Source organism: Procambarus clarkii, chromosome 89 (assembly GCF_040958095.1).
Source record: "Procambarus clarkii isolate CNS0578487 chromosome 89, FALCON_Pclarkii_2.0, whole genome shotgun sequence".
NCBI classification, from domain to species: Eukaryota; Metazoa; Arthropoda; class Malacostraca; order Decapoda; family Cambaridae; genus Procambarus; species Procambarus clarkii.
The window spans coordinates 8,599,015-8,623,084 of record NC_091238.1 but is presented as its reverse complement, the minus strand read 5'-3'; the positions used below and the strand labels follow the sequence as shown (position 1 = coordinate 8,623,084).

The 24,070-nt window shown below is 47.0% G+C and overlaps 1 protein-coding gene across 6 annotated transcripts in view; it reads right to left on the bottom strand.

The window, feature by feature from the left end:
• The window catches only part of Wdr59 (WD repeat domain 59), a 241,877-nt gene that overhangs the window by 101,951 nt on the left and 115,856 nt on the right, over window positions 1-24,070 (bottom strand). For all 6 annotated transcript variants that reach the window (XM_045767261.2, XM_045767260.2, XM_045767262.2 and 3 more), the window contains 3 exons: window positions 19,891-19,986; window positions 9,627-9,753; window positions 2,790-3,022 (listed from right to left, as the gene is read on the bottom strand). In XM_045767261.2, the coding sequence (XP_045623217.1) occupies window positions 2,790-3,022; window positions 9,627-9,753; window positions 19,891-19,986 (456 nt within the window). The remainder of the gene's footprint in view (window positions 1-2,789; window positions 3,023-9,626; window positions 9,754-19,890; window positions 19,987-24,070) is intronic.

The following is a 24,070-nucleotide window of genomic DNA, read 5'->3' as shown; positions in this document are numbered from 1 at the left end:
AATCAGCGCCCCTCCCCCATCCTGGGAACCTCTACATCAGGACCCGGGGCCGAACCGTCCTCCAAACCCTCTGCCTCAAAAGAAAAGGCAGAGGCCGCCGGAAAAGCTGGAACGAAGGGGGCCCACTGGTTAGACCCAGAAGCACCAGATGGAGGAATGAGCTCGAATACCTCCATCACCACTCCGGATGGGGCATCCCCTGAAACTGCCCGAGTCTCACCACCAAATAAACCCAGCCCTGACTCCAAAACCCTCAGACGCTTCGGAGCCGGAAGCAAGGAAGAGAGGAACAGGCTGAACAAAAGCAGAGAAAGGACAAGAGAGAGTGGACAGAACCAAAGTCGAGGCAACTAACACCCCCAAGTCCAGGTCCCTATAACCAAAAACTGGGCAGCCTTGGGGCATCTGGGTGAGCAACTAACCTAGCACGCTGCAGCACCCTGTATCGTACATGCAACATCGAAATTACCTGCACCCAAATATCAAGATCAGTGGATTGGGTGAAGCAGAATACATGCAAGGAACACCACTCGCAAGACTCCCGGTTGAAGATGTCGCCGACCCAACCGGCAGCATGACGCAGGCAGAACAGGTGATTGTCACCCTGAGACAAAGGAACAGAGCAACCCTCAAATTCGCACAGAGCGAGATGGGACCCAGGGGGACGCATCCACCAGGCCACTGAGCCCCAGCGGGGATTTCCAGGGCCCTTAGACGCTCTGTTAAAGAAAGCCCAGGCTAACCGGAGCCCCAAACTACCAAACAAACTGCTAAAATGCTAAACCCCCTGGATGTGGGGACCTAGTGGAGGACCACCAACATATAAAGAGATATCTACACCAAGGGGAAGACCCTCCGCCAGGCAGGAAAAACAAAAACAAAAGAAAAACCCCGCAAGAGCACAACGACACAGGTGGAACAGAGCCGGCCGCTGTATTATGATGAAAACAAGCTGCACAGTACCTTGTGTCCCTAGCAGTAATGAAACTACCGCCTACCCAGAGGCAAACAGGGGTGCATGAAACACCCCAGCTGACTCCAAGAGCGGGCAATCACCGAGCAGCAAAAGACCCTATTGTAACATGGGGGGGAGGGGGGGGTTCTCGAACGATCTTTCCTGCCTTTTTTCTCCCTCTGCCCGTATTCTTACTTTTTTTCTCTACCAAGGGACCCCAAAACTTTCCCTTGAGCCGACCCCACGCCACGTGGTCTCAAGACGATTTACCGACTTGAGATTCTACAGCCCGTATGACGTGTACTAGGCTTCTAGCAAAACTCTAGGGTCGCTTTTCCGCCGCCACCACCAGACCAATAACACGGAACAATGATCGAGGCCTGGATCGATCATGCCCAATCAATAACTTTGGGGCTTGATCCCCACTAGTAACATATACCCTTGGATCTTAAGTGTGGAATTAATTACAAATCCGGGAATGATAATCCTGATTCGATGTTAGAATCGGCGCCCAATTCAACTCGGCCTCGTGGGGACCACGTGACAAGGACCAATTCACATAAATATAACACACACATGGAAAATAATGAAAATGAAAATTAATAACTAATTAATTTATTCAAAAACTAAAACAAAATCTAAGAAATGGTATTCTCTGACTTGAACACTCCCTGACTGGCAATGAACTGACTATCCCTATAATATAACCTCTGAGCAAACTTTTACCTTCTATAGACGACCAGCGGTGGACTGCTGGTCTGGAGGCCGAAGATGGAAAGGCCACCTGCCCGAGTTGTTTCTCAAACCACACTGATCTCTCCTCGTCTGGTCTTCCCCAGACTAGAGCATTGTATCCTTCTGCCTAGTCTAAGTTTTACCAAGTTACTAGCAAGGCTTAAGTTTAACAATTAACCTCTGTTGCACTGAATTGATCCAGATTGGTTGAAATATTTTAACTGAAGTTAAATTACACAAGCATCTTAAGGAAGAGCTATTCCCGATCCCAAAATGGCTATTTGACCTTTGAGAATTACTGAATGTGGAAACTGTTGACCTATGACCACCAGGTCACTCCGCGCTGCATTCTAGTCCTGGCTCGTGACGTCACTGATGGTGACTTAACTCAAGTCTCCTAATAATTAGAATACTCTTGATACTATAACCAGGAATATTATACAATACAATTTTAATACAAAATGAATGAAGGCTAATTTCTCTAAAATACTGAGTACTATAGAATGATTCATTATACGAAACTATGAACAAAGACGCCAGCCATTTTGTGACTCAGACTTGCTAATCCCTAGTGGAATGCGCAATGTTGAGGTCAGGTCCCTACACGAGACTTCTGGAACCTTCTGGATAATTCTTACAACAAACCTAGTTTGTTACACTATGGAGGCAGACCCCAAGTGACATGTGGAAGACAACTCCAAGCTACATGGGCAGTTCTTACAGGGCACCTAAGGAAGGTAACCCTAGGTGCATGCAGCCCGAGTACTGGTGAAATTACTCCAGGCTCACACACTACCAAAGACAGGACCACACTACCTTTCTGGGTGCCTGACCCAGTTGATGGTAGACATAGAATGCTTCCAACCACACAGGGGTTTCTATAGTCCATTGCTCCTTGTGCCTCTCTAAGGGGCCAGGTTCTGGCTCATGATCCCTGGTAGGCCTAGAACTCCATTCGCTTTGACTGATGCCAGGGTTTAATACATCCATAACAGCCCGGATACCTCCGGGAAGCAGAAGGGGCTTTCCCCAGAAATGACATTTGGATCATTGTTTAAGAAAACATTTATGTTGACAGTCATGTCATCAATCAACATACCTTATCTTGATAATAATAGTTAGAAATCGAGATGCTTTGTTCTGCAGATGGACTGTGACTAATGGCAGGATACATGTAGTTGTACTTTGGGGAGGTTGGCACTGTGCCAGATATCTGAGGCATAAAGTTAGTAATGTATGCACCAAGGGCAGACAGGGACCGTGGTGTTGCTGATTCAGTACGAGAAGATCCTTTCTTCATAAATGTTGGTCGTGCAAAACAAACCAAAATCCCTGTAGAAAAGAGATTTAACAAATTAGGCAGTTGCTCAACTTATAATTATCAGTGAATGTAACGATTATTACTGTAAAATTAAATACTCTGCCTATTTATTGATACATTTTTTGTTGCCTTGTAGAGTTCACCAAACTATAAAACCAATGTTGAACATAATGAAATGCCTTTTTTTTTTTTAAACGTAACTCACAGAAGGAATCTTTATGAGATTGCTCAAAAAGAGTCACATCAGTCAAGTAATTACTGTTTGGCCTACTGGGAAGAGCCAGAACCTAATTCACAGAAAGCGAAGCCTCAAAACTGTCAAACAACTTAACAAATGATACACACACAAGGGATTCACTCAAACTAGCTTCAAACTCATTATTACTAATTACTACCACCAAGCAGCCCAGCCCTCAGCCAATTCTTCACCTCAGGTCTGGAGCTTATGAACAACTTGACGACGAACTGATGAACCTGGGAGAAGGGATGGCAGAAATCAGTGAGCCACTGGAGCTCCTCCAGAAAGAGACATTTCATTACATTCAGTGCTGGATTTTTGGAGGGAGCCCCCCAGTGGCTTCCTGAAGCTAACCACAGAGAACAAAGACAGGATTTACCAGGAAAGAGGAGAGTCAACAGATACTAAAGTGAAGACGAGAAACTAGGCCGGGAGACAACGCCCAAAGCAACACACACAACCAACTGAGATCAAGGACACTGACGAAATATCAGACGACCAGAACCAAAATCTACCAACCTCAAACATCAGCCCAAAACATGTAAGAGAAGATGGAAGTCAAAGCCGCATACTGTATATGCGAACATCCAATGGCACTAGCATAAAACACAGACTGGTTAGACTTAATGGCACTGCTGATGACATGAAAAGTGTGAGCCTTGGAACAGGGAACTAAGTAAGTGGGACCACCACCAGAGAAAACTGAGCTATACTCTGACACGACTCAAAAACCCTCAGATACTTCGGAGCTGAAACCAAAGAGGAAAAACTAGAAGCGGGGTAAATACACCCCTCCAATGGAAGAAGAAAAAAAAGAAAGAGGTGCAGACTAAGTTCAGGTGGAGATTACCAACACCTTCAATTATGGATCCCTAAGCACCTTGGGGCCAACTCTGGGGGATCCAGTTGATCAATATGGTAAGCACCTAACACAGGCAAATTCAGCTTACAAAGTGGCAGCTGCCTGAAATGCCTCCTACTGGGAGGAGGAATCAATCAATGCAGAGACCCAGTGAAAACAAACGTCACAGAATTCAGGGTCATAAGTGTAATAGGCAGCATGGAGGGGACGGGGGGGGGGGGGAGGCAAAGTTCCTGAAAGAATGATCATTGTTAGGTAGCAAAGACAATAAACACCCCTTACACTCGCATTCAGCAAGAGATATCTTTATGAACTGAGCCACACAGGCCAAAGCAGATACCCCTCAGGGGATTCCCAGGGCCTGGGGATAGTAACCAAGCAAACACTTCAGGTATTAGGGCCAATTGCCAAAAAACCAGAGTTGAATGTAATGAAACGCCATTTTCTGGGTGAGTTCCGGAGGCTCCCTGGAGCTATCCAGGCTGAATGGATATGTATAACTTTCTGGCATCAGTCAAAGTGCTAGGAGTTCTTGCCTACCGGGGACCACGAGCCAGAACCTGGCCCCCTCAGAGAGGCATGAGGAGCAATGGCCTATAGAAACCCCCTTGTGGTTGGAAGCATTCTATGTCTGCCATCAACCAGGATAGGCACCCAGAAAGGTAGGCACCCCAAAACAAACCCCTATTCTGGTAAAAATATTGCTACTGAAAGCCGAACGAGTGGACAGAACTCCCCAAACAAAATTATGTAACTAGCATGACGTCATCACGTCGCAGCGCCACCCCCCTCCCCAGGAGGGGGAAAGGGGAGCCCCAGACCCTCCACGCCGGCGATCCAACTGGCAGTTTTTAGGCTGGATGTCAAAATACGCAAAAAACGGCGCCGACTGGAGGGAGGGAGGGATGCCAGGTTGCCTCCGGGACTCGCCCAGAAAATGGCGTTTCATTACATTCAACGCTGGTTTTCTGGGGGGAGCCCGTCGGCTCCCCGGAGCTACCTCACCACAGATAAGGAAAACAGGGAAGGAACCGGGAGGCGGATGCCACGTGCCCTATCCTAAAAACCAAGACCACAGACAAAACAAAAACAAAAACGAGAAGAAAATAGACCACCCAGGCCAACTACCAGGATGGCACAAGAACTCAAGAGCAGGCCAGAGGGGAACAACGCCCAGGACAGCAAGTGGAATGGAGCAGAAGGAACCGCAACACTGAACGCAAGCATGAGCAGCTTCGCCAGCACCACCCAATACAAGGTGACAGGACACGAGCCCAGACGACGGACCCGGAACAACCCCGAAGGGAAGACAAGCCAACCCTATCAAAGACCGAAGGACCCTTCGTAGTGATAGGAAAACCAGAAAGACCGCCAGGAAAACCACACACCGCCCCCGAGACAAAACACGTAGGTGGGAGACCAATAAGGAACCCACCAGTGCCGACACAAACGACGAGAAACTAGCACCACGAACGAAAGCGCAAAACGCGAATAAAAAAACTGCGACCCCGCAACCCAAAGGAGCAAGATAACCAGCTCCAGCAGTAAAGAAAGACGCACGCGACCCAGAGGCATCCTAGAGGAGAATTACCCAGGACGTGACCCGCAGGAAAGCAAACACACCCGTTCCAGAAAAGGAACAAAGAAAAACCGGAGCCAGGACCGGAACCCAACAAACCCGGTTCCAAGAAAAGGCACCAGGAAGGCAGGAGTGGCAGACCAAAAGTCCACAACCCCCCACAGACAGCACAACACCGAAGCCTGCAGGAAGTCACCAGAAAAATTGCAGGAACTCGATACCAAAACGGAACACCGGAGAAGTCCAAAAGCAGGGAACTTAACAAGGACAGAGGCCCACCTGAGCACCAAACAACAGGACAGGCAAGAAGCACTGACCCAGATACACAAATAGGTGGAGCATGGGAGGAAAAACGGAAATAGGGAAGGAAAACCCCGAATACGGCCCAAGTAAGTAAGGCACACGACCAACCACAAAATGTGTAGAGGAGGGCGTACATACCCGATGGACCTCATGGACAGCAGGGTGCAGTCAAGCACCGAAGTTAGGCAAGGAATGAGTGTCCCGAGAGGGAAAAGACCCAGGTGTCGACAATGAAACCAAAAGCGCCGAAATGCGGGGCAGAGCCCCACAGGACAACAAAGAACAAAAGACAGGGACAAAAGTCACTGAAGACCAACGCAAAGTAACCAAACAACACACCACACCAAACGCCCCTTTTAGGAGCCATCGACTCAATCCCGCCAAGCGGGGAAGAGTAAACAAGGATGGAGTAGTGAACAAGGGTGGTGAAGTGAGCAGATTATCCCAATAAGATACTGGCTCCAAACGCATTAGCCTAACGAGAGAAGCAAAGCTCTACGGAGGACCAATTATGGAACTCAAACAGTTCCTAACATCCAGTTAATATGCCTGCCAACCGTTGGAGAACGGCGAGGTATTGCTCGAGCATAGAAGCAGCAGAGTAGCGAATAATAACTAGTCAACCTGCAAGTGTGGTCTAGAACAGACACTTGCGAGAAACCGTACCAACTCCCGGTGCGCTGAACTCGCACCATTGCCTGCCAAATATCACCCACATACCACTGTATACGCAACAAAATATACGTAGCCTCTTAGTGGTACTGTTTATTGTCACCAATCATCATGAAACAATTGGCATAAAAGGGATAAGAGTAGAATCAGGAAAGACCTGAGGAATGACTGGCACGGTAACAAGTTCGGTAATTTGCGGAACCAATTACCGCGTAACGTGGTGGTGGGGGCCCCACGATTTGTGCAAACGCGGGTTGGACATGTATATGAGCGGGAATGGATGGGAAGAAATAGGAGCTGCCTTGTACGGGCCAATAGGCCCTCTGCAGTTCCTATTTTCTTATGTCCGTATGGTCATATGCACAAGGGGACACAGGAGGAAGCCGAGTACCCAAAGGAGCCACAGACACGAAAAAGAACCTGATCAATGTTAGAGGGGAAAGGAAGCGGAAAGCACTAAGAAGCTATGTGGTGGAGGCAGACTTCACCCACAGGAGCAAACGTAGAGAAGACAGAGCCCAGGAGGCCCAGGAAACTGCACAACTGTCAACTGACAGGAGAGGCAGGGCCCAAGAGCCAGAGCTCAACCCCCGCAAGCACAACTAGGCAAGCACCCCACCAAAATGTGAGAACCAGCCCTTGGCCAACAGAAGCGCCAGACATGACAACCTCACCTGCAGAGCAGACACACGACCGTGCCACAACACAGGCAAGCCAAGTAACATACCAGGAGAGCGCTAATGGTGTGCCCGAAAGCTAAGCATACTTGAGGCAGTAGGCATGGTATGTACCGTTACCTGAATAAAATTCGGAAGTCGAAGGAGAAATATGTCCAGAGGCGCGCGTCCCGCAGAAGACGGAGCAGTACAGATGGGGAGGAGGCAGCACCACGCCAAGCCATCCCACACCCGGAAACAGAGAAAGAACGAAGTGACACCCCCAGATATAAATCCAGAACACCCTCAGCATCCAGAGGGCTATGACCGGAGGGAGAAAACAAGCAAGAAGCCGTAGAAAAACCACGAGAAACGAACGAATACACGAGCATACCGCCCATAAACAAAACGCACACCGTGGCCCCAGCACACGAGGTACAAACGCACCATCTGTCCACCGGAGGGCGTGGCTCGTACACCAGGTGGACACACATATCGTACACACAATGTACAAACACAATGTAAACACACATCGTCGTGCAGACGACACCACCGCCCTCACCAAAATGGCGGCTCCAAACCTTCTCTTGCTGTTTATACCCCTCTATACACACGTTACATATAAGTATCTACATTTGTGTTCACCATAGCAAACCACTAAGCTGGTATGCTGAGTGCAGTCAATAATAGGTGGCCACACACAGTCAAAAGACATCGCCACCACCCTCCCTCCCACAGCATTACTCCTCCCTCCATAGCGCACAGCGCTAAATATCACCACAATCCTGCTATTATCAAAACCCTGGTCAGATTTATCACAGTCAAGGGTCTTCTGTAATAATATCATCACTACATAATAGCATGAACAAGTATATTATGGCATTTTTAGGTGATGCTGTGGTCACAAGCTGAACAGCAGTGCTGTGAGCTCATGCTGCATGCATCAGGCTTGGTAGCTCACTCAATACTGAGGCCCGTAACACCCGGGAATTTGGCCCACAATTTTTTTTTAAATGGCGTCTGTTTACAAGAGCCTTGATGAAGGTGTGGTGAATCCCGTGTATCCGCAGGCCGTTTAAATCTTGCGTAGTACTCCAAAGCATCATATGATGTGATGCGCAATTTTCTGCAAGTTGGTCAAAGCATCATATGATGCGATGCGCAATTTAAGGGTTAAGCACTGTTTATTCATTATAAGTATTGTATATTATATGGCTTGTGTTATTGCAGGATGTAACTGTACTGTAATTATTTGATCAATAAATCCACATGTCTGGCAATGCTTCTCCTTTACCTCACTGTTATTGTTTTTATTACACAACAGTATTTACACACATTATGTATGTGTGTATTTACATACACTATTTACACACATCTACATGTTTTATTCACCATAACTATACAACTAAGCTGGTATTGTGTTCAAACAGCACAGTGGCCATCATACACTTCATGACAAGTCACACAGCAGATGACGACACTACGAGAACGACGCCACCTCCCTCACTATAATAGCTCCTCCCAACATACTCCAGTTGCTGTTATTACACTATAAACACACATTATGTATACCCATGTACATTTGTGTTCACCATAGCAAACTACTAAGCTAGTATGGTGAGCAAAACAAGAGTGGCTGCCACACACAGTGACGCTACCACGATTCCCACCCTCGCCAAAATTCCTCCTCCCACAATACTACGCACAGCGCTAATTCTCACCACAATCATGCTATTATCACAATCCTGGTCACTAATTCCTGTAAATGAATAAGCTGAACAGCAGTACTGTGAGCTCATGTTGCGTGCACCAGCCATGGTTGCTCACTCAGTACTGGGGCTCTCACACCCGGGAATGTTGCCCACGATTTTTTTTAAATGGTGTCTGTTTACAAGAGCCCTGAGGAAGCTGATATGTTCCCCATGTAGCCATGGGAGTTTTGAATCATACGCTATACCTATAAGATTCCTGAGGCCCGTTGCCCACCACCCGTTTAGCGCCTAAAGACGCAGTGCAGTGGTTAAGGGGGGCCAGATTCTGGCTCGAGGTCCCTGATAGGCATAGAATTCCAATTGAATTGACCGATGCCACGGCCTAATACATACATATCAGCTCAGTAAGCTCCGGGGAGCCAGAGGGGCTCTCCACAAAAAAAAAATACTAATGCTTAAACAGGCAATTTCTTTAAGCATTCTCCCATTCACTTACTATGATCATTCATAGTCACGTGCATCAAGCAAGCAATAACAATTTTGAAAATTTGTGTCGACAGAATTAGCCTGACATGCTCAACTTTACTGCCTACCTGCACTGGAGAATCTAGCACCCGATGTCCGTGGGAAAGGAACTCTGTGATCCTGATAGCTTCCATAAACTTGACCAGGGTATCCACTGCCTAACTGTGGGTCAACAGAGTTCATTCTATCATCCCCCTGTAAGTATAACATTTGACATTAAATATCATTATGATTACCTGTGATTTTAGGTATTCTAAATATCTTATAAAAAGAACTTTCATTAATAATCCAGCTACACAACATTTTTGGTTTTATTATATTTAGAATATGTATAAAAACTCCCTTTTAATTCAACTGCTGGTGGTCATCTAGGAGTGAGTTTGCTTGGGCGTGGTAGAAACAACTTCATCCCTCATATGTATTTCCTTCTCGTTTCCAGTTCCAAAACGGGACTGTGCGGATCTGTGGTTCATTCTGGACTTGAGCCATCTGAACTGTTGGATTCCTTGCACCTCCTTTCAGATGTCTACTTTGTCCCAGGTTCGGCTTCTTCTCAAGCTGGGAGCTTGGATGATATTCCTGGACCTGAAAGATGCATATTGACACATTCCTATTCATCCGTTGTTTAGGGATTGGTTAGGTTTCGTGGACGGGCATCAGGCTTACTGTTTTCTTTGCCTTCCGTTCGGTTTGAATCTGGCACTTCGCGTGTTCACACGGTTAACCCGGGTCAACGTGGCCTGTCTTTGTCTGCTAGGGGTCCGGGTCCTGGCTTACCTCGACGACTAGTTGGTTTGGGCTCCCAGCCGGTCTGCATGTCTGATCGCCACGGACATGGTTCTTTCCCAGCTTGCTGGGTTTAGTTTCCTGGTGAATTGGAGGAAGTCCCCTCTAGTTCCACCTTGGGTTCAGTCTTTGGCTGGGCCTCATGTGGGATTCTCAGACTGCTTCAATTTCTCTTCTTCCTGTGGCTTTGCTTTGGCTGCAGTGTCGTCGTCTGCTGTTTTTGAGGGGGACCCGCCGGGTTACTCAGGCAGTTGCTCGAGCAGCTGTGCGGGAGCCTGAACTTTGCCTTGCTGATTTTTCCACTGGGCAGGGTCTGATTTCAGAGGCTGTTCTGGTACCTTTAGGGTAGCCCCTTTTGCCGCTTTTGCTATCGTTGGGTTTAACCTCCGGGGTCCTTGTGTCTATTACAGCACTTCCGGCTTCCTCTTCGGGTTTTTCGGGGTCCAGTGCCTTGGCACCTTCCCCTTCCCTCCCTCGATGTGTTCATGGATGCCTCTTCACTTGGCTGTGGTTTTGTGACCAGTGCTCACCAGGCTGGCGATGGGTGTTGGGATCTGTCCTTCCGTTGGGCTCACAGCACGGTGCAGGAGTTTGCAGCTGTGTGGCAGGCATTGCAACGGATTCGGCTACCTCGGGGCTCGGCATTTCGGTTCCATTCGGACTGCTCTCCTGTGGTTCATTGTCTCAACCGGAAAGGGTCTCTGCGGTCCGTGGCTCTTTGGGACTGGTCGCTTTGGGTAGCTCTTCTGCCGAGTTCTCAGGGTTTAGCTCTCCGCACTGTTCATGTCCTAATGGATGGCCAGTCTCACTTCATTCCTCTTTCTACGAGGTGGATGGTTGACGCTGCCTCCTTTCTGTGGCTTTGTTGGACGTTTGGGCATCCGGAGGTGGACCTCTTCATGTCGGCTTGGTCCAGGTGCCTTCCCATATACATGGCGCCATTCCCTAACTGCGAGGCTTTTGCTGTGGACGCTTTCCAGCAGGACTGGTCAAGATTGGGGTTCCTGTACCTTCATTCCCCGGTCCAGCTGTTGCTTTGGGTTGTGGCATGGCTCAAATGTTATCGGAGAAGAGAGTTGTTATCCTGGTGGCCGGAGAGTTGTTCATCCTTGGTTTCAGACGCTGCTTGCATGGTGTCCGAACCCGAGGGTTTTTCCGAGGCTCTGCCTCTTTCAGCAGGTCGGGCCAGTGAGGTACCTCGCTGGTTTGACTTACTCTTCGACACTTCACATCTGTTTTTTTTTCTCGGCTGTATCACCATTTGTATGGTGATCAGGTGGATTCGTTGATGTTGTCCCGCCTGTGCCTCTCAGCGACAGTATGAAGTCTCCTGCTGGTCTTTCCGCCACTTCCTTTCCCTTTGTAGGCTTTTGTCTGTGCAGGTTCCAGTTGTTCTGTCTTTTCTTTCTTGGCTCTTTCAGGATCGGCATCTTATGCCAAATACTGTCATTTCTTATTGTGTAGCGTTGGTGGAGCCGCTACAGCTTGCATTCAGGTTAGATGTCACTACCGCTGGGGGTCGTTTTGTTCATTTGCAGCCTTCTCCTTTTTTGGCGAAGAATGAGATGGCTGGTTTCCGGAGGGGTCCTAGGGTTGTTGACTCTTGGTTGGTTAGGCCAGGGATGCATCATGTTTTGTGTCCGGTTGTGGCTTTATGTCGTTACCTGTGCACTACTGGTTCAGCGACAGTTGACGCGCTTTGAGTGGATCCGGTTTCCCTAGTTCCCTGTTCCAGGGCTCATGTCTCTCAAGTTGTCCGCAGGGTTATCAAGTCTAACCAGCCTGCAGTCTTCACTCGTGCCCATGATATGAAAAAGTATGCAGCTCTGGCTGGAGACTTTGGTAATATGTCTTGAGTCAATATTCGGGGGCAGAGGTTTTGGAAATCAAACAGGGTCCTAGCCACCAGATATCTTGTTAACATCCCGGGCCCTCTGCGGCCTTGTGTTGCCTTGGGATGTACGTGGTGGCCAGTTGTCTTATCTTCATTGTGAGACATGCAGTGCTACCACCTCCTTGGTAAGTCCCTGATTTTACTTATCTGTGGGTAGATAGCTTCAGGGAGCTGACAGTTGACAGAGGCTTCCCTCAGAAAACCAGCATGAATGTAATGGAACGCCATTTTCTGAATGCGCCCTGGAGGCTCCCTGACACCCTCCCTCCCTCCAGTCGACAGTTTTTCATCATTCTCCGAACTGGGGGGGTTGTGCAGCTTGCTCACCTGAACCTTACTCCCTTCCCCCGTTGGGAAAGGGTAAGGCAAAAACAAGCGGACGTACTAGTTGGATGAAGTGTTTCTTGTTTCATTGTTTTCTACTGGGGGGGAGGAGTTCTTTGGTTCTATTTGGACATACTGTAGTTGCAATTTTCACCAGTTAGAGGTTTGTATTGGTTCACCTGCTTTTGCGGGTACTTTTCCCAGTCGATGGCAGACATGACAAACTTTACATGTAGAGAGTTCATATAACTATTGCTCCCTGTGCCTCTCTGAGAGAAGCCAGGTTATGGCACGTGGACCTCGGTAGGCACTCAAACTCCTAGGACTGATGGCACCAACCTAATATGACACACGTCAGTTTGATAGCTTCAGGGAGCCTCCGGGGCTCTCCCAGAAACGGCATTTCATTATATTCAATGCTGGATTTTTTAAGACAGAAATAAACCTTCATAAATTAAATACCTTTTTTTGAGTCCTGTTTTAAATGCCATAACTTCGTTTTTTCCCCTAACAGGGTGAAAAATGTATGATTCTGTCCGGATACATGTGGTTGAATAAGTTCTATAAGAACTATTGTAGGGATTGTTGGGCAGACTCTATATTTCTATTTCTCTTTAGTAAAAATGGGTGTCAATACTCATACCCTTTATGAGTAGCAACAAGCTCGTGTCCATACACGCCTTAAAAAGCCATGCCCTTAAAAAGCCAAGTGTGAGTGGGCATGAAGATCCTCTGCCATGAGTGCCGCTGACAACAAAGGCACATGGGCATAGAGCTAAAACAAGTCCATATCCTGGAAAAGAGCAGGAGCAAACAGGCAGTCAATGAATGGCTCACACAAAGGGCCACATAAAAACACCTGAAACACAGTTGAAACCTCATGCTACTCGAGCATGTGCGAATGGCAAAAACCACACAAAGTCCCTAAGGAGAACAGAGGATTGTTCACTAGTCAGGAAGACTCTGGTGCATCCCATATGGAGAAGACCCAAACTCTAAAGCAGCAGGGTCCATCATGGAGAACTCCAGGTTTTGCAAGAGATACTTAAAAAAAAGATCCATCCAAGTCACCAACGGAGTGACTTGAGAAGATGAAACCTCCAGAAGGATGGTCCTGGTAGGCCTAATGGCATGTGAAAATTAATCCTGGGAGCTGCACTCAAATCAAATTCATACAGGAAGTGATGATACAAGAACTCCTTCCCTGCAACAACAGGCCCTCATCAGAAGGGACAAAGAACAATTTGGAGTCAAAGGGAATCCAAAGGCCCACATCAAACTCTAAAGCCCAAAAGCCAAATTTGTAGGCTCTTTAGGCCCTATGACCACTTTACATTTAAAGTATGTCATAACTGCCATCAACCGGAGAAGGACCAAGAAAGGTAGGCAAATCAAAACAGACCACTGTCTGGTTACACTCTGCAAGCTACGTTCCAAAAAGAGCAAAATATCTCCCCCATAAAGAAAAAAAACAAGCAAAATGTCATCCAACTAGCCCCTACCATTAGCGTCATCCAACTAGCCCCCACCATTAGTGCTAAGGGAGCTACCCCGGGTGAGCTGGCAGCCCACCACCCCAGTTCTTGAATGATGAAAGCCACCGACCGAAGGGAGGAAGGGGTGTCAGGGAGCCTCAGGGGCTCATCCAGAACCAGGAGTTTCATGACATTCAATGCTAGTTTTCTGGAGGGGGAACCCAGTCCACTCCCTGAAGCTAACTACCCACAGGAGAAGACATATCAGGAAGGCGGCACCCCACAGGTCTCAAACTGAGGAAGAGACAGACGGCCACAAAGAAACCGGGATATTCACGAGATACCTGGCGGCCAGGACCCTGTTCGACCTCCAAAACCCCTGCGCCCAAATATCGACCCAAGACATATTCCCCAAAACAGCCAAAAGAGCGGTATACTTTCGTACATCATGGGCACAAGGGTAGACCGCAGGCTTGCTAGAGTTAATGACACTGTGGACAACCTGAAAAAGACAAGCCCTGGAACAGGGATTCAGGGAAACTGGATCAATCCAAAGAGCATCTATTGACACAGAGCCAATGGCCTCCAGGTAGTGATGTAAAGCAGCTACCAGACACAGAACGTGATGCACCCCTGGACTAATCAACCAAGCATCCACCATTAAAGGACCCCTCCAGAAGCCCATCATCTCATTCTTCGCCAGAAAAGAAGGAGACAGCTGCAATCGAACAAAATGACCACCAGGACCAAAGAAACAAAACCCCTGGGGCTGGAGAAGAGCATGAAGCTCCCAACCCGCCTACCAGAGGCCAAGGACAACAAAAACACAGTAAAAAAAACAGCTTTGAATGAAATGAAACAATTTTCTGAGTGAGTCCTGGAGGCTCCCCGGAGCTATCCAGGCAGACAAGGATATCCCTAACTTTGGCATCAGTCAATGTGGATGGAGTTCTAGGCCTACTGGGGACAACAAGCCAGAACTTGGCCCCCTCAGAGAGGTACGAGGAGTAATGGCCTAAAGAAATGCACATGTGATTTTGGAGCATTCTATATCTGCCATCGATCGAGACCGGCACCCAGAAAAGTAAGCGCCCCAAAACAAACCCCTATTCTTGTTAAAATGACGAAAATAGACATACGAGTGGACAGAACTCCCCAATTGAAAATGAGCAAATGAGCATGACGTCACACGAGCCGCGCCGCATGTCTGCGCAGCTCCCCGGAAGGAAGAAGGGTGAAGCCACAGAACCCCATGCTAGCGATCCACACCCCAGTTCAGAGGCTGGATATCAAATACATAAAAAAAACACCAACAGGGAGGGAGGGAGGGTTGCCGGACAGCCTTCGGGACTCACCCAGAAAATGGAGTTTCATTACAATCAAAGCTGGTTTTCTGGGGATGGGGGGAGCCCCAAAAGCTCCCCGGAACTACTTCACCAAAGACGAAAAAGAAAGGGGACCTACCAGGGAGGCGGTCGGTGCTCACATCTTAACTCAAAGACAAGACAGGTTCCATCCACCGACTCAAAGTGACACAGGCCCGACTAGGCCTAGGAACGTTAATGAGGTAGCATGCAGCCAGGACCTTGTTCGACCGCCAAAAACCCCGTACCCAAATGTCAGCCCAGGATATGTTACCAAAGACAGCAACAAGAGCAACAAACTTACGAATGTCATGGGCACGGGGATAGACCGCAGGCTGGCTAGACTTAATAACCCTGTGGATAGATCCGTACCCACGAACAGGGAAGAAGGGAAACCGGATTAACTCAAAGCGTGTCCCCAGACACAGAAGCTGTGTCGTGCAAATAACGGCGAAGGGCCGCAACCGGACACAACACATGATGCACTTCCAGCCTAACCAACCAAGCATCAGTAACCCAAGGACCCCTCAGGAAAACAGCAGTCTCATTCTTCACCAGAAAGGAAGGAGACAGCTACAAATGAACAAACCTATCACCACGACCAAAGGAACAGAAACCCCTGTGGCGGAGAAGAGCATGAAGCTCCGCAACCTGACCCACCAGAGACTAATGCCAACCATAAAAGAGCCTTAGACAAAGCACGAGACAGCTTGCGAAATTGCGCAGAAGTAGCGTCTATACTGAAAGCAAGCATGCAATGGCTCAGCTAGCGCTGCACGATACGAGGCGACAGTATTCGGCATAAGATGACAGTCTTGGAAAACCACGAGGGAAAGGACAACACAACCCAAACCGAAAGCGAAGTACAACGACGAAGAGTCAAAAAGAAATGGAAGGACCGCCAGGAAACTTCATACTGCTGACAAGACGATGCCCGCAGGTGGGAACCATCAATGAAGCCACCTGATTGTGATAAATCCGAGACAAAAATACCAAACGTGAAGACTCAAGGAGAACAGCGAACCAGTCTCATATTGGACTGGTCCGATCTGTTGAAAGAGGCGGAGCCACAGAAAAAACCTCCGGGTTCGGACACTGGGCAAGCAGCGCCTAAAACCATGGCTGGGCCGGCCACCACGGGGCCAAGAGGACCACTCACTCCTGGTAGTCTCCAAGCGAGCTAGGACTTGGAGCAACAGCTGAACCGGGGGAAAGAGGTATAGGAACCCCCACCTCGACCAGTCCTGCCTGAAGGGGTCTACCCCGACGGTCATGCAGGCGGGAGAAGGACGCCACGTATACTGGGAGACGCCTCGACCATGCAGACGCGATAAGGTCCACCTCCGGCTGCCCGAACATCGAGCAGAGCCAACTGAAAGAGTTGGCATCGACCGTCCATTCTGTGGATAGGGGAATGTACCGGGACAGGCCATCCACCAGGACATTGGACAACCCCTGGACGTGAACGGCCAGGAAAGATAAACCTTGAGAACTCAGCAGACTAGTCACCCGAAGCGACCAGCCCCAAAGAGCCAAGGACTGCATCAAATCCCCAAGGTTCAGGCAATGAACCACTGGGGAGCAGTTCGAATGGAGCCAGATCGTCGATCCGCGGGCAGCCCGAACACTCTAAAGCACAAACCACACCGCCTCGAACTCCTGCACCGTGCTGTGGGCCCGACGGAAAGACAGACCCTATCGCCCCTGGCCGGCCTGGTGAGCACTGGTCACAAAGCCCAAGCCGAGAGACAATGTGTCCGTGAACACATCGAGCGAGGGCTCAGGTAAACGCCAAGGCACTGAACCCAGAAAAACCCGAAAAGGAAGCCGGCGAGGCAGCAGCTGATGTAAGGCTCCCTGGGGGTTGAACCAGACGCCGGACCTGGGACAGAGTGGTCATCCGAAAGGATGGGCAAGAAACCCAGGGGTTCAGATGGGACAAGTCCAGAATGAACTGCAGGTCCGCACAAACCCGTTTCAGAACTGGAAACAGGCGAGAAACCCACCTGAGAGATGTCGTCATTTCAACCACGTCCAAGCACGACCTGACAGAGTGCAGAAGAAGAGGCCTGCAATGCCAGCCTTGATCCCCCCCCCCCCCCCCGAAGGAAGAGGAGCCACTCAACGCCACCACAGGCCACGCGAAACAACCTGAAAAGCCCACGAATTGTGAGACCAGGCGTGAGCGAACAGAGCAAGCCTCCCCCCCTCCATTGCCCCTCAATGGGGCGAACCACGAAAGGGTTGATGTCCCTTACCCAACTGCTCATAGAGCAATCACCGCGCCGACCAGGCGCACCCGGGACCGAAGGCAGCACCGACTCCGAAACTGACACCCGTGTCCTACCCTGACGAGTGGAATTGCGAGCCCTGGCATGACCCGTCCAGGAAGAACCCACCCAGAACCCCGGAGAACCAACAAGTCAGACATCGGGCGGCAGCTGGAAGAAGCCACCCATATATTCTGCTCAACCACAGAGGCGGCAAACAACAAAGGACAAAAGGGTGAAGCCAACCTAATAGCCAGGGCCCAAATGGATTTCAAGAAGAAAGCGAGAACCACCTGTTGACACGCGAGACGCACAGTGAAAAACCTCGACAGCGCATCCCACAGGATCGGCGCAAACAGCTTCAAAAGCGCAGGCATCGCACGAGAAGCCGAGACCAAGGCGCCAGAACTAGGAATGGCCCCAAGCACCTCCACAGCCTCCTCAAGCCAATCCGAAGACAGCTCCAGGATGGAAAAAAATGCAAGACTGAAGCCACGTGGCACGGCCTACGTGCACTAGCGTGCACGTAGGCCATGTGCGCACAAGTCCTCAGCCAAAAGCTAGAATATGCAGCGGTTGTGTGGTGCCCATATCTTAAGAAGCACATCAACAAACTGGAAAAGGTGCAAAGACATGCTACTAAGTGGCTTCCAGAACTGAAGGGCAAGAGCTACGAAGAGAGCTTAGAGGCATTAAATATGCCAAAACTGGAAGACAGAAGAAAAAGAGGTGATATGATCACTACATACAAAATAATAACAGGAATTGATAAAATTGATAGGGAAGATTTCCTGAGACCTGGAACTTTAAGAACAAGAGGTCATAGATATAAACTAGCTAAACACAGATGCCGAAGAAATATAAGAAAATTCACTTTCGCAAATAGAGTGGTAGACGGTTGGAACAAGTTAGGTGAGAAGGTGGTGGAGGCCAAGATCGTCAGTAGTTTCAAAGCGTTATATGACAAAGAGTGCTGGGAAGACGGGACACCACGAGCGTAGCTCTCATCCTGTAACTACACTTAGGTAATTACACTTAGGTAATTACAAGTGCAGCCGCCAGCGAAGGAACCTGCACATGAAGCTGAACCGCGCCAACATCCCATAGAATGGCCGGAACAAAAAGGAAGGAAAGCCATTAGAAAGAAAGCTTGGAGGAAACCCCCCAACACATTCGGGGAGGTCAATCGCCAAACAGCAAAAGACCAACAGAGGTAGACCCAAGGTGACTTGTGGAAGTAAACCCCAAACCCCAGGGCAGGGCACTGCCCTGGGGTTTGGGGTTACTTACTACTGCTCTGCTACTTACTTACTACTTACTACTGCTTACTACTTACTCTGCTACTTACAGGGCACTCAGGGAAGGTGATCCTAAGCACAAGCACCCCCGATTACCTGTGACTGTTACTTCCAGCTCGCACACTACCGTAAGAGCAGTACTGAAACAGAGAACAGCACAGCAAAGAGTCTGAAGCTGGAGCCACATGACCTTGCCATATCCCATCAGCCGAAGAATTGCAGGGTGGATTGCCGGCGCGGGGGCCTGGGGCTTCCCCTTCCCCCTCCCAGGGAGGGGGGAAGCTGCATAGACATGCGGCGTGGCTTGTGTGACGTCATGCTCGGTTTCAATTGGGGAGTTCTGTCCACTAGTTTATCTATTTTCGTCGTTTTAACCAGAATAGGGGTTTGTTTTGGGGTGCTTACCTTTCTGCGAACCTGTCCCGGTCGATGGTAGATATAAAATGCTCCAAAATCACACGTGCATTTCTATAGGCCATTGCTCCTCGTGCCTCTCTGAGGGGGGGCCAGGTTCTGGCTCGTGGTCCCCGGTAGGCATAGAACTCCACCCACATTGACTGATGCCAAAGTTAGGGATATTCTTATCAGTCTGGATAGCTCTGGGGAGCCCTAGGGGCTCTGCCCAAAAACATTTCCAGATTGACACATTACAAATTTCTGCCAGGAAGTCTGAGTCTTGTCCAGCATATAGTTGATAAATTTAATGTAGCACACAACTTGGGAAGCTGGATATTGAGTTACCATTAACTCACCTCACATGAAAGGGATGGGGTAAATAAAGCACAGTTATTGTACTCAAACAAGGAACCTTCTCCATGAAACACATTCAAGCATTGCTAACAGTACCAAGGCAGCACATTCTCCATGCTTATTTTAATGTTGTAAACTACTTAATGTTTATTTTGCTTTAAACACACTTACCAGTAATAGTTTCAACTGAATCACAAAAACACGAATGCAGGGCTCCAGGCAGGCCTTACGTTTCCGCTGGTACTGGCTAGCTGTGTTTTTCAAAACCTGTCAAAAAATTCACAAGATACTATAGAAAATCAAACAAAAGTTATCAATCATCATCATCATCATCAAAACCATTAAGCAATTACCATTTTGACAGCAAGAGGAACCCCTACCCAGAAATAAATGGAAGAGCAATGCTATTAACAAATCTATAGATATTTCCACACTAACCACCATCACACAGACTCAGCACCATCACACTTCAGCAAAACATCCTTAGTAGTATCACACTTCAGCAAAACATCCTCAGTAATATCACACTTCAGCCAAACATCCTCAGTAGTATCACACTTCAACAAAACATCCTTAGTAGTATCACACTTCAGCAAAACATTCTCAGTAATATCACACTTCAGCCAAACATCCTCAGTAGTATCACACTTCAACAAAACATCCTTAGTAGTATCACACTTCAGCAAAACTTCCTCACTAGTATCAAACTTCAGCAAAATATTCTCATTGGTATCACACTTCAGCGAAACATCCTCAGTAGTATCACACTTCATATTCATATCAAATAGATGATGATACATGTATTTTAAATGAGGTCATATTCCCAAGGGGCTACTTAGTCTGGAGACGGGACAGAAAAATTAGGAAAGGCGGTGGCGTTGCTGTGTTGGTGAAAGAACACATAACGGTAAATGAATAATGATTGCCAATCCACGAGAAGTTGACGTAATAGCACTAGAGATCTGCAATCAGGATGATAAACTAACGATCATAAATGCATATAGTACACCGCCATGCAACACATGGTCAAAGGAGGAACTGGATAATAAATGTGAGGGGATTATAACAATAATGAGAGAGATTATAGCGAGAGCTGATAAAGATGGATCACGACTGTTGGTAGTCGGTGATTTCAACTTGAAATCCATAGACTGGGAGGCATATGAAGCTAGTACAGAGGATTTTTGGACTTGTAAATTCGTAAACCTCATCCTGGAAACATTCATGTTTCAACATGTTAAACAAGCTATGAGGATGAGGGAAGAGAATGTTCCCTCCATGCTGGATTTGATATTTACCAGGAAAGATGAAGGGATATTTGACATTCAGTACCTCCTTCCCTTAGGTAAAAGTGACCATGTCTTTTTGGGAATAAGGTATGCAATGCATTATAATCTGGAAGAAAATAAGATTGAAGCAGTTGAAAAGCCTGATTTCAGGAGAGGTCATTATTGGGTACTCAGACTTCTTTAAGGAATTTGACTGGAAAGACTTGCTGTTAGGACATGAAGTAAATGAGATTTATGTCAAGTTTTGTGAAATATATGATAAAGGCACAACAAAATTTATACCAAAGCAGAGATGCAGAACTAGGAAACAGGATTGGTTCATCAGAAATTGTGAGAGGGCCAGAGACCAAAAGACACATAAATGGATCAATTACACAGCAGTGAGGAGAGAGGCAGAAAGAAATTTTGAAAAAGGGATTGTGGACAAATGCAAAACAGAACCAGGTCTATTCTATAAATTCATAAACAACAAATTGCAGGTAAAGGATAATATTCAGAGGTTGAAAATGGAAAATAGATTCTCAGAAAATAAAAAGGAAATGCATGAAACATTAAACAAAAAGTTCCAAAGTGTGTTTGTACAAAATGAAATCTTCAGGGAACCAGACACAATAAGAATTCCAGAAAACAACATAGAACACATAGAGGTGTCTAGAGACAAAGTGGAAAAAATGCTCAAGGAGCTAAGTAAGAACAAAGCAGTTGATCCAGATGGAGTTTCACTATGGGTTCTGAGAGAATGTGCATCTGAGCTCAGCATTCCACTTCAACTGATTTTTCAGGCATCCCTGTGTACAGGAGTTGTAGCTGATGTGTGGAAAAAGGCTAACATAGTTCCAATCTACAAAAGTGGCAGCAGGGAAGACCCCCTCATTATAGACCTGTATCACTGACAAGTGTAATAGTCAAAATATTGCAAAAAATAATTAAAACTAAATGGGTAGAACACCTGGAGGAAAACGACATAATATCAGACAGACAGTATGGTTTTCGATCTGGAAGATCCTGTGTAACGAATTTACTCAGTTTCTAGGATCGAACCACGGAGATTTTACAGGAAAGAGATGGTTGGGTTGACTGCATCTATCTGGATCTAAAAAAGGCTTTTGACTGAGTTCCACATAAGAGGTTGTTCTGGAAACTGGAACATACTGGAGGGGTGACAGGTAAGCTTCTAACATGGATGAAAAATTTCCTAACTGATAGAAAAATGAGGGCCATAATCAGAGGCAATGTATCGGATTGGTGGAATGTCACAAGTGGAATACCACAGGGTTCAGTTTTTGCACCGGTAATGTTCATTGTCTACATAAACGATCTACCAGATGGAATACAGAATTATATGAACATGTTTGCTGATGATGCTATGATAATAGGGAAGATAAGAAACTTAGATGATTTTCATGCCCTTCAAGAAGACCTGGATAGAATAAGTATATGGAGCACCATTTGGCAAATGGAATTTAATGTGAATAAATGCCATGTTATGAATGTGGAATAGGAGACCATAGACCCCACACAATCTATAAATTATGTGAGAAATATTTAGAGAAGTCTGATAAAGAAAGAGATATAGGGGTGGTGCTAGACAGAAAACTATCACCCGAGGACTAAATTAAGAACATTGTGCAAGGAGCCTATGCTACACTTTCTAACTTCAGAATTGCTTTTAAATACATGGATGGAGAAATACTAAAGAAATTGTTCATGACTTAAGCTAGACCAAAGCAAGAACATGCAGCGGTTATATGGTGCCCATGTCTCAAGAAGCACATCAACAAACTGGAAAAGGTGCAAAAACCTGCCACTAAGTGGCTCCCAGAACTGAAGGACAAGAGCTACGAGGAGAGGTTAGAGGCATTAAATATGCAAAAACTAGAAGATAAAAGAAAAAGAGGAGATATGATCACTATGTACAAAATAGTAGCAGGAATCGATAAAATTGATAGGGAAGAATTCCCGAGACCTGGAACTTCAAGAACAAGAGGTCGTAGATTTAAGTTAACGAAACAAAGCTGCCGGAGAAATATAAGAAAATTCACTTTTGTAAACAGAGTGGTAGACGGTTGGAACAAGTTAGGTGAGAAAGTGGTGGAGGCCAAAACCATCAGTAATTTCAAAGCGTTATATGACAAAGAGTGCTGGGAAGACGGGACACCACGAGCATAGCTTTCATCCTATAACTACACTTAGGTAATTGCTTCAGCAAAATATCCTCAGAGGTATCACACTTCAGCAAAACATCCTCAGTAGTATCACACTTCAGCCAAACATCCTTAGCATCACACTGCAGCCAAACATTCTCAGTAGTATCACACTGCAGCCAAACATCCTTAGCATCACACTGCAGCCAAACATCCTCAGTAGTATCACACTGCAGCCAAACATCCTCAGAAGTATCACACTTCAGCAAAACATCCTTAGCATCACACTGCAGCCAAACATTCTCAGAGGTATCACACTGCAGCAAAACATCCTCAGTAGTATCACACTTCAGCCAAACATCCTTAGCATCACACTGCAGCCAAACATCCTCAGAAGTATCACACTTCAGCAAAACATCCTTAGCATCACACTGCAGCCAAACATCCTCAGAAGTATCACACTTCAGCAAAACATCCTTAGCATCACACTGCAGCCAAACATCCTCAGAAGTATCACACTTCAGCAAAATATTCTCAGTGGTATCACTTTAATTCATAATAATTAGACAGAGTCCTTTCCATGATTTGTTTTTGACAAACTCTCTTAACTAGTTCCAGTACAATTTGTGATGTAACGTTTCTATTGTTACGTAAAGTATGGTGACAATAAACACAGACACTAAGAGAATATATATATTTGGTCGAGTATACAGAAGTATGCAGGTGATACTTTGGTGATCAATGGTGTCAGTGAATTTTGGCCATTTTATCACTAAAACTTTAAATTATTCTACAAATATCTCTATTTTCTATAAGAACAACTACATCAACTGGATACATTTCATATGATTAAGTGCCTGACAAATTTGTCAAATCACTGTACAGTATACAAGGCTCTACCCAGTTTAGAATACTGTG